We start from the raw sequence: 11,268 nt of genomic DNA, 5'->3' as shown, positions 1-11,268 counted from the left end.
ATGAATAAATTACAGTATTTCACGAGTAAAAATGTATTAATATGCATTATACAATGATCGAAGTAAAAAGGAGAAACATAAGTACCGAATAAGTATAAAAATTATGCAATTTTCTTCAAAAACCTGGATACATTTGATTTCTATTCTATTATGTATTTGTATAATGTATTTGTTGATCAATTTTCAATAAGAATATATACAGTGGGCAGTTTTATTCACATTTCCGGATGATTTAGTGAAGATTGACTAATTTTCTTTATATAATATGATTGCCTTTGAAGTTGGTTTCAAAAAAAAAACCTGGGTAAAAACACATTACTTTGAGAATTTAGAGACATATTTGTGAGCATTTTCAATTGCTCAATGCCTGATTTTTAAAACCTGAGGATCGGAATAACTTAAATCTATGATAAATGTTTACCGTATTTCAATACATCACACAGATTTATATATAATGCAGATAAATTCATTTTTGTAATGAATGGTCTATTTAAGAGCTGCAAACGAATAAAATTCCAAATAATTATTTTTAGATATTGCTGCCTCTTTTGATTGTGCTTCCTTTCACGTTAGCAGGAGACGCAAAAAAATCGGAAACAGTTAAAATATACAATAACATCTTCTTAAACCAAAACGGAGGTAAGAATGTATGCCACGATATCATTTTTCCAAAGCGTAGAATAAATTAAATTAATTAAATTTTGTTTATTTACGTATTTGGTAGGAAGTCATACAAACTTTCTGCTCACTCATATAAAATTTTGATTGAACCTTAATGATTTTCCAAACAAACATTAATTTATAAGTAACATACTATAGGGTTATTGAACTTTTATTGTTGAATATTGGCACCAACATAAGTTGAATTAATTCTTTATTATATAGCCAAAACATCTCTCAAAATAACTCAAATTAATAGCAATTTTCAGCATCGGTTTCTAATTTAACATGTGTCTTTCAATTGTTCACCAACATGGCATCATTTCAATGACCTCACCAAGTGTTATGATCTGCTTATTGGGATATTATTGAGGCTAATGCGTACTTAATTTTGAATTAATAAGCATGATTTTGCGTGCAAATATTCCAAATAAACACTCCTTACCTAGATACTACCATCTATCATAAATCTGCCTCCGAGATATTGAACAGATGACTGAGATTTTTTTGTTTATAACGGGGCGTTCGATATTGAATGCTCGTATTAGGAATGTTTTGGGCATATTCATATTCCTAATGCAAAGTAGGCATTCAATAAATCACTAAGATATTGAACGGTAAAATTCTCTTGATTTTTAGTATTTTTTTTTATAAAGCATTTATGAACTATACAACAAAAAAAAAACAATTATAGCATAGCTTGCGGGGCAAAATTGGACAAAAACACTTCAACTTGGCAAATGTATAAAGGAATAATAAAAATTTATGGCAGTAAGAGTCAGTTACATTTTGTCTTAAATAAAAATCTATAAAGAATTAACTTAATTAAATAACAGATTAATACGATGGCCGTTCAAAAATATCGCGGACTCTGCTATTATTTACTCTTACAGACCTCATTATAGTTATGAAATTTCACAGAAATACATGATTTTGTATGTATCTTTAAGATTCCAATGAATTTTGGGGGGAAATTCTGTATTTTAAAACATTTCCTAAACTTATCGCTGTGTTGACGTCGCTGATGAAGAGGTACGGTGCACGACAAAAAATTTGAAGCAAAAGAATACGGAATCCAAAACTAAACTCATTAATTTTCTATAACTCGCGATATTTTTTGACCATTTTCTCAAGAGAATCTTTATTTTTTATTATTACTGTGTATTTAGATTTCTGATGTGATATTTGAAGTACTAACAAAAATATAATGATTTTTCTCCGATGCGATTCCTGTGAAAATGACATCTCCTGAATTGACGTAGCACCACACTTTTTTAAAAATATATGTAATGCTCGAGATATTATCAACATAGATCCGAAATATGCATAATAAAACATTAAGTTAACTAGGGTATTCGTGACATTTGTCTACAAATAGCAAATTTGAATTTAAGACCGTTAAATTGTAAGGGGGCTATACGGGAGGCCGGGAAGAAGATTATAGACGAAAAGTCGATCCGGACTGTAAAGAACGTGATTGAGAGTGACCAATTTCACACTTTGTCTCATAAGTACCTGCAGCGTTTGATTTAAAAACAAAAAAAGAAATTGCTCTACTTGTTTTATAGATTTTAAGCTTGACAAATACGGTTGTGTAGATTTTGAGTAAATACGGTAACTCAAAATGTACAGAAATTAACTCATAAGAAAAAGTTGAGAAAATGTAAGCTCATATTTTTTTTATAATGTCCGTGACGTCGAAGATTTTGCTGCTCCGTGACTTAATGATATATCCTGATAAATCACAAAACATTGATATTAATTTATCACATTTGATCTGAAATTTTGAAGACCATATAAGTAAAGATTTTTTTTTATTATTTGTGACATTTTGCCCGATTATGTCGTCAAATATTTTTTCTTTGCAACAAATCTGCGTAGTTTTTGAACAGCCCTCGTATGTACTAAACAATTCCTGAAACTTTTGTTCTCAAATATTAATTTATTACGAACTTGAATTAATGTCCACACATGTATACACAACTTTTTTCAGTTATTTCCCTTAGTAAAATTTCATCCCGGTAGGGGTCGCAGAAAGCAGCCGCCATTGCATCCGTGACGCTGCATTTATAAACAAACTCCGTAGCAACAACACACCGGTGTCGGTGAAACTACGTACTGTTCAACCGTAAATATTAGCGCACAAACAACATTTAATATATGAAAATCTTGTAAATTCTTTCGTTTGCCTTAAATATGAATCAATATCAATGTGAAAATTGTAAAGATCGAATTATTTCCTCGCCAAAAGATGTCAAACCGCAAGAATGGAAGGACGATATGCGGGAGTGGCCCCAAGTTGAGTATGGCGATATTTACAATTATTTAATTTTGAGTAAGGCGTGTGATAGCCAAGGGATGAAAAACTACAAATCTTTGGACAGTTTCAATTATTTTAAAAGTGGTTCCGTGGGGAAAATTCTACATTTTGTTATCAACAAAACAACAGTTGTTTTAAAATCTGAAGTACGCCCCTCACAAAAAGTCAACTCGGAGTTTCATAATGCATGGATTATTTGTGACATGGTTGGCACGATTTATAGTGCTGGTTGTTCATGTATGGCAGGGAACAGTAAAACGTGTAGTCATGTTGGTGCTGTTCTATGGAAAATTGAATATGCTGTGAGGTCAGGATTAACAGGCAAATCATGTACGGATGAACAAATGCAATGGAACAAGGGTTCGACGAGAAACCTGGAACCAGGTATTCTTGAGGAGATGGATTTTAAAAAACCTAGATACAGCAGTAGTGACATTAACAATAATGCTGAAAAACCACAAAACACAAAATCAATATTCCCCATGTTTGTATCCCATCAATCCTTTAAATATTTTGTACAAAACAGTGAACTTCAGGAATTGTTCTCAGTTGAAAATTCTCTTTTGAATAAATCTGTGCAAGCTAAAGTTGATACGCTGCAATTCAAACCTTCATCTGAGCCTCATACTGAACACTCTGCAGAACTAACGTGTAAAAAGTGTTGCCAATCTTTTAACAAGTATATAAAACTTACTGAATCTCAAATCAAGTCCTTATCTCAAACAACTATTTCACAAAGTCAATCAGAACTGTGGCATAACAGTAGAAAAATAAGAATAACAGGCAGCACTGCTCACAAGGTTCCAATCCGTGACACTACAAATTGTGATAACTTCATTAGAGAGCATTTATACCCTTCCTTTAAAGGCAATAAATTCACAAAACATGGACAGATTGGTGAAAATCTTGCAAAACAACAATTGCGTTTGGATGGAATACAAATACAAGATGCAGGGACCATCGTTTCAGGTGAAGAGCCCTGGCTCAGTGTTTCCCCGACGGAATAATAACTGATGATGATGGCACACAGTGTCTTTTAGAAGTAAAATGCCCAATACTACAAAATGACCAGACCCTTGACAGTTTATTTACAGCTGGTAAATATGATGTTGTAAAATCATTGCAAAATGATTCTTTGTCCCTAAAGCAGAGCAGTTCACGAGGATATTATCTTCAGATACAATTGACTTTGCATATTACACATCTAGAATTGTGCAAACTTGTTATATGGACAGCTAATGAATACAAGATCATTGATGTTCAACATAACCAACAATTCTGTCAATCATCAATTTCAAGGTTACGTTTATTTTACTTCAACAAACTTTTACCCAGAGTAGTTGATGACTTTGAATCTGGCAGATTGAAGATTAGTAGAAAATATGTAAATTTTTTAAACTGATGCAAATAAAACTTGTTTCTAACATAAAAATCAAATGTTTTTCATTCTGAGGTAATCATTTATTTCTTAATATAATATGTACACATTTTTTTTAAAAGTTAGGTGCCACATCAAAAAATCATTGTCTGATAAAAAAGTAAATTCAAATAGTTAGTAGAAGTGTGGAGGTCAAGAAGCCTAAACAGTATTTGTTGACCTACATTCAAAGACTTGAGTGTGCATGAATGTACATAACTTCACATTAATGGAGTTTCAAATTTTTTTTTTTTAAATGAACAAAAGAAATTTGATTTTTTTTTTTCTGTGTAAAAAATACTTGTACTGTGATCAAAATTGAATGAACAAATTAAAATCTTGGCAAACTATTTATTGAAAACTAAGTGAATTTAGATTTCTTGTCAGACATAAAACTTTTGGACTCACTCCCATGTTATGCTCCATAATTTAACATGTTTAAGAAATCAGAATGGTTTTTACCTTAATACAAAAGATATGCCCAAGCACAGTATCTTTTAAACAAATATTGGTGCAAATTACATTGACAAATATCATAATAATGTGAAAACATTATGTTATTATAAAATAATATCCTATTGCAACCTGCTGATGCAAAGATAACAAAATTGACAGGTATAAACTGATTGCAGTGTATAGGGGTGGGACAATACACAGATCTTGCGATACAACATAATAATGTTACATATCTTGATACATGCTACATGATACGAGGCATATCTTGATAATATGATTAATTAGAAAATGTAGCCAAGTAAAAAAAAACTATATTTAATTTCATTTTTTTTTTTACTTTAAATGGACAAATTTTTCTAAATCAAATCATAAGCTTTGAAATCAATATTTGATGTTCATATTAATTTCTTTGACTAGAAATTTACAAAAACAATATAAATTGTACATATTGCCAAATGTCTATACACAAGTTGATTACAAATAGTATTGAAGTTTAACAAGAACACTTATTAAAGATTCATTTTCAAAAAGTCATGTACATTGATATTGATAAATAAAAGTCTGTAACCAAGTTGAGTTTACAAAAAAATTTTTTTGCAAAAAATTGTTTGTGAAATGTTTCCAACCAATATTTTAACATATGTATTTAAACCATATAGTGGATAATAGTACGTATCAGTGTATCGTCCCACCCCTAGTAGTGAAAGCTGAAATTCATAATATCACCATAATCACCATAATCATTATTTACTCATCATCATCTTTGATAAGGTCAGATCTTAAGTTAACCAATGCAGCACAAACAATCAAGTATTTACTGAGTTTCTTCACCGAGGTAACTGGAACTATCTGACTCAATATGCGGAACACCTTTAATCGTCTAATAGCCCGTTCCACATGAATCCGGACTGTGGCAATTCTTCTGGTCTCTGTAACATCCTCTTCTGAAAGTTGGTCTTTACCTTTTGTAAAAGCTGGAATGTTAAGTTTCACTTTCAGAGGAAAGAGTAGGTCATCAATGGTAAAACCTCGATCGGCCATGATTTCATCTCCAGGAAGAAGGTAGTTTAAAATCCCAGATTCTTCCACAATTGCTTTATCACTAGACCTTCCTCCAAAGCCCTTAGATATAAACATAATCTGACCATGGGGTGCAATACCAACCAAATACTTCCCTGTGTTGTTGGACTTGTAGTGACTATATGTTTCTCCTCTGGTCTTCAAGTTTTTTGCTCGTTGCATAAAAGTTTCTGCACAATCAATGATAACGGTAGTTTTGGGAAAGTTCTCACGAAAAGACTTTGGCATGGTTGCTCTTATTGTTTCACGTGGAAGCCAAACTATTAAGTTTTTTAGTTTTGAAGCCATAAAAGAGAGTCTTTGATTAAAAATATTGCATGCATGAGACTCAGATATACCAAATCTGTTGGCAATATCTGCAAATAGTAAATTAAGCCTTAATTTCATAAGAACGAGTAAGACTTGATCTGAAACGGGCATAGTAAATGTCAGTGGGTTGTCCAAACTTTCCATAACACGCAAAAGTGTTCTAAAAGTCTTTAATGGCAGTCCTGTGTAAAGCAAGGCTAAGGAGTTAGTTGTTATGTCAGCAGCACTGAGACGTACATGTAGAGTGCAGCAGTTTACACCTTTTTCCTCCATCTTGATGACTCTTGTTTGTGTACCTGAATTCCTAGATCCTGCAAGGCATGGTCTTGCATATTCATGTTCACACAGTGTGGGATCCGTCCACTGTGTGCCTGCAGTTCTGCTTTCTGTCATGCTCGTCTGCACGCAAGAAGATGTCATGTTTGGTTCAGTCTGAATGTTGATGGTTTCAACTTCATCTGCAGCAGTAGCAGCCAGTTTTTGATGTTTCATAACTTCTGTCTTGCAAAACAATTTACAGTATAATACAAGAATTGACAAACATAAAAGCAAAATCATAAATTTCAAGTTCTATTAATAGATAATAGAGTTACAATGTATAACGATACAGGAATATATTGAATGTACTGATCATGAGTTTCAACAATACGCATATCGTACGAATCATCTTTTCAGACAGTGATAGCAGAAATTTCCTTTACAATAAAAGTTTAAACATGAACAAAACAAGATAGCACATGAAAATGACCATTATGACCACACTCATTGAGTATCACTCCACATATTATATGGGGTAACTTTCACAATAACTTATTTAAATTTGGAAGTGGGGTGGGGGACTGATCTAAAAAGTATCTAAAAGTATCTAAAGGTATCTCTAAAAATAATATCAAAATAATATCTAATTTTCTGAAATTATTTTCAATGGCAGCACTACAAAATATATATTTATCTCTGCTCTTTCATTATTTGGAGTCAAACATACCCATCCGTCTTTTGTTCTGCAACAAACTTCCTTTTCAAAAGTCGACGACCAACTTTTATGGGAGCTTCATAACCTGTAAAAATTTATATAAATTATTGATACTTATTACAAAACTTCATCTTTGATGTATCCCTCCTCCCAGCAAGAATTTTTTAAATAAATTGTTTATACTTTTATTTGTGTTTTGGTGGATTTTTCACATAATTTTCCACATGAAATAGACAAAATCTAACAGCAATTAACTTGTAGATCACTGATCAGATGAATAAAGGGGGTATGGTTGTATCAAACAAATGCCTTACCACTCTAAGTATTTTGTGCATAAACATAAACTGTGCAAGCTATATAGTAAGTAAGCATTTTTTTCTTGAAACCCACAGTTCTCTTGAAAATTTTACAGAGTGTGTGCATATTTTAACCAGAGAAAATATAACGCATTTAAACTATATACTATAGATTATATTTTGTTCTTACATTGACAAATTATTTCAGAAGGTGGTTAGGCACAATAAATTAATATCATCCTTTGTTTGTGAATGCGTCGTTGCAAGCATCTTTCTACTTTCACTTTACACTAACGTCAAATCTATTTTTAAACATTGTATGCAGAGTTTTTTAGTCATAAACAAACCTAAATTCAGACTGGGTATGGGATTTCTTGCAGTTGGTCGCCCATCTATAAAATGTGTTGAACACACAAACACATTCTTCGGCAAATCATTGCGATGTAGTGCTCGTTGCCATTGAAGTTTTTCGGGCTCCGCTTTTGGCATCTTGTGAAGGCTGTATGGAACAATGCACGGACAATCTTTGTGGAGAATGTCACCGTGAACTTTGCAGATAGACTGCTTCCACAAATAAATTTTTTTTCTGTTGTTAAAACAGTTAAATACAGCACACGATTCGCCCCCTCCATCTTTGTACATCTTTCACGGCTCACGGGTTTCACGGTTGTAATGGCGGATGCATCACGTGACGTGTGATGGCTACGCTCTGTAACTATGACGTAATTGCGGGAAAAAGTTGTGTATACATATTTTTTTTCAATGCTTCATTGAGATCAATATGACATCCATTATGACTGATTAACGTTTCCTTTCAGTTTACAGGAATGGAAGGAGTAACACTGACAAGTGTCCTAAATGTGGCGAACTGCCATACTGTGCCATAGATCTCCGTGAACCTAAATGCCCGTCACCATTTCATGATCTGACAAGTCAGGAAATCGAAGCAATTTTTAAAATTATGTTTGCTCAAAGTCGTTTATATCTTACCATGCCGAGTGACGCTACCCTGTCTTCAAACTACATCTTCTCGATGGAATTAATTCTTCCTAAAAAGAAGGAGATCAAGTCCAGGCGACATAAAAAAATTACACGAAAAGCATTGGTCACAGTATTTTTTGGTGGTAAGAAAAATCCAGTTGTTGCCGAGTACTGTGTTAGGCTAGGTCGAAGACCTAGATTTTGTGGAAGGCCTAGATTTATCCCATTTTACTATAGACCTTTCACAAACCCAGAATTCTCTCTTGCTATTAAAATTCTGAAAGAAGAAGCAGAGAGATTAGTAGGTGATATTTTGCTTGAGAGTTTTGAGGCAACATTACTGAATTGTGGGGATAGATGTTTAGATATTGAAACGGCAGTCCCTTACGCTGCCGTAGCGTCAGGTGTTCGTGGTCAAAATTATCGAGGTATCTGGTTTCCTTTTTTCCAAAGTCGGCGTCCAAGTCTATTGAATCCTGTTGACTTTGTTGTTCTAGTCTTGTTTGATGGGACAGCTACACCACAAACTGCAGATGTTTGGTACAACGGTCAACTGTTTAACTCGCTTCAAGCATTTAAAGATGCATGGCGACAAGGAACAGTGAAGAAACTCCAAGTGTGTTTCCCTCCTGATCCACGTCCTGCCACAGTCTTTCCGAAGATTCCACAAAGACCTCCCGCTCAAGTGGAACCGGACGGTAAACGTTACTCAATCAAAGGACAGTCGGTTCACTACATTAACTGGGACTTTCAGTTTGGAGTGTCTCCCACTCATGGTCCCCAGTTGTACAAAATAAAATTCAAAAATGAATTGATTGTTTATGAATTAGGTCTGTCCGAGATAACGGTATTCTATTCCTCTGGTGAACCTATAGGCAGATTTGCTAATTTCTTTGATACCGTGGTTCTGATTGGAACAGATGTTCAAACCTTAGTTCCTGGTGTCGATTGTCCATCCCACGCAACTTTTGCAGATACCACATTTATGTCAGAATCTTCAGATGTTCCAATAATAAGAAGGAATTCCATATGTTTGTATGAACACAATACCGGCATCCCTCTAAAAAGACATTATGTATCAGACGACTTTCCATCTGGCTATTACGAAGGTGCTCCAAATGACGCACTTGTTCTCCGAATGATTTTTACTCTTGTCAATTACGACTATATCTTTGACTACATATTTTATCAAAATGGTGTCATGGAAACAAAGGTAATGACGTCAGGGATTGCTTTGCCTTCGTACGTTCAAAACACTTGTAAATATGGGTTTCAGATCAACAGGCAATCTACAGGGCTTCTTCATCAGCACATGTTTCATTTTAAGGTTGATGTCGATATTGGAGGAACAAAAAACAGCTACTCCACATACGATATTCGAGAAGAAAGTGTTCCAAACGAATTCTCGGCAAAACCCGAGAGATGGTTCCAAGCAAAAACAGTCAAAGTCAATTACACCACGGAGAGGGAAGCTGTATTTAAGTTTAATTTTAACAAACCTAAATACCATGTGTTCTACAATGAAAAGAACAAAGATAAGTTCGGAAACCCTAGGGCTTATCGGCTTCTTTTAAGAGGAATAGCCAAAAGTCTCTTCAAAGAAGGAAAGGGGAATGAGCCAGGCGCTCCGTGGATGCGGTATCAATTAGCGGTCACAAAAAGGAAAGAAAAGGAACAATTCAGTAGCTCTAAATATGCAACTTACGATGGAGAAGACAGTGTGGTCAATTTTGAAGACTTTATAGGCGATGAATCAATCGTGCAGGAGGTAAGAATATTTCTATACTTTTCACTTTATTATTTTGCATTTCAACTGTCAAATATTTTCTCTTAATACTTCATTCAGAGAGAGAGAGAGGTCTCTTTACATCGACTATTTTCTATTGTATTTAAATCATAATGCTTTCTATACTAAAACTTTAGATTTACGGGAGGGAAGAAAGTGAAGGAGCAAGGAAGAGAGAGGCTTTAAGATTTTTTTTTTCTTTTACAACTATTAATTACCATTTTATTTTAAGCGGTTTTCTTTCTTAGCAAAAAAAAATATGTTTTTTTATTATTATTTTTGTTTTCAGGACCTGGTTGCTTGGGTAACTTTAGGTATCCATCATACACCACATACGGATGAGGTACCTAACCAACAAACTGTTGGCGGGGACGTCAGTTTCTTCCTTCTCCCGTTCAACTTTTTCCCTAGAGACCCGAGTTTGGGTATTCGGGAGGGCGTAGAAATTTTCTACGATGATCCAAAGGGTCCCCTGAAAGTAGAATCTGAATCTGATATGGGGGAGGTTGACTGTATACCTACGCGAAAGTACTCCATAGAAGACCTGACAGCTGATCCTGAAGATTTCTTACCTCGACCAATGGCTGAGGAATGACTTCAAAACACTACAAAATAAAGAGGGTCAAGCAAAACTTACTGTTTTTTTTTTTCTTTCAAGGCATGGTACATAGTTAACAAATGATTGCTATACACTATTTTTTATTATGCATGCAAACATGCTGTTGAATGAATACAGCGTTGAAAAAAGATAGATCTTTGTCTAGATCTGTTGGGAAAATGACTGGAGGAGAACAGGTCTAACTAGTGTAACCGGATTTGGTCTTAGAATCTAAGGTACCATTCACGACACCAGTGTAATCGGATTTCTTTACACGATCGAAAATTACATTTTCAATATCCTATAAGTGTCTTTGTAAAAAGTGGCTAAAGTTGAACTGTTTCTCAATATTTCATAAAGAGCACAGCCCTTTTTCCAAAATTAGCAATTGC

The 11,268-nt window shown here is 34.0% G+C and overlaps 3 protein-coding genes across 3 annotated transcripts; 1 reads left to right on the top strand and 2 right to left on the bottom strand.

Moving 5' to 3' along the window:
• Positions 1 to 5,005: 5,005 nt before the first annotated feature.
• Positions 5,006 to 6,740, bottom strand: LOC134277701 (uncharacterized). The gene has a single exon (XM_062760024.1). It carries the CDS (start codon positions 6,732 to 6,734, stop codon positions 5,601 to 5,603), a length of 1,134 nt encoding a protein of 377 aa, XP_062616008.1. The 5' UTR covers positions 6,735 to 6,740; the 3' UTR covers positions 5,006 to 5,600.
• A 413-nt stretch (positions 6,741 to 7,153) lies between these two features.
• On the bottom strand, positions 7,154 to 8,198 carry LOC134277703 (uncharacterized). The gene is made up of 2 exons (XM_062760025.1): positions 7,859 to 8,198; positions 7,154 to 7,300 (listed from the first exon to the last, which is right to left on the bottom strand). Exons 1-2 carry the CDS (start codon positions 8,151 to 8,153, stop codon positions 7,218 to 7,220), a joined length of 378 nt encoding a protein of 125 aa, XP_062616009.1. The 5' UTR covers positions 8,154 to 8,198; the 3' UTR covers positions 7,154 to 7,217.
• A 289-nt stretch (positions 8,199 to 8,487) lies between these two features.
• Positions 8,488 to 10,891, top strand: LOC134277698 (putative amine oxidase [copper-containing]). The gene is made up of 2 exons (XM_062760023.1): positions 8,488 to 10,260; positions 10,568 to 10,891. Exons 1-2 carry the CDS (start codon positions 8,503 to 8,505, stop codon positions 10,871 to 10,873), a joined length of 2,064 nt encoding a protein of 687 aa, XP_062616007.1. The 5' UTR covers positions 8,488 to 8,502; the 3' UTR covers positions 10,874 to 10,891.
• The last annotated feature ends 377 nt before the right edge of the window (positions 10,892 to 11,268 follow it).

Source organism: Saccostrea cucullata, unplaced genomic scaffold (assembly GCF_032062105.1).
Source record: "Saccostrea cucullata isolate Sc308-1 unplaced genomic scaffold, CSIRO_AGI_Scuc_v1 ctg6902, whole genome shotgun sequence".
Taxonomy (NCBI): domain Eukaryota; kingdom Metazoa; phylum Mollusca; class Bivalvia; order Ostreida; family Ostreidae; genus Saccostrea; species Saccostrea cuccullata.
This window is presented reverse-complemented; position numbering and strand designations above follow the sequence as displayed.

Coding starts and splice junctions, on each gene's coding strand:
- LOC134277701 (XM_062760024.1), bottom strand. CDS start 6,734: ATGAAACATCAAAAACTGGCTGCTACTGCTGCAGATGAAGTTGAAACC.
- LOC134277703 (XM_062760025.1), bottom strand. CDS start 8,153: ATGTACAAAGATGGAGGGGGCGAATCGTGTGCTGTATTTAACTGTTTT. Junction 7,301..7,858: donor CATACCCAGTCTGAATTTAG/GTTTGTTTATGA, acceptor AAATTTTTACAG/GTTATGAAGCTCCCATAAAA.
- LOC134277698 (XM_062760023.1), top strand. CDS start 8,503: ATGCCGAGTGACGCTACCCTGTCTTCAAACTACATCTTCTCGATGGAA. Junction 10,261..10,567: donor ATGAATCAATCGTGCAGGAG/GTAAGAATATTT, acceptor TTTTGTTTTCAG/GACCTGGTTGCTTGGGTAAC.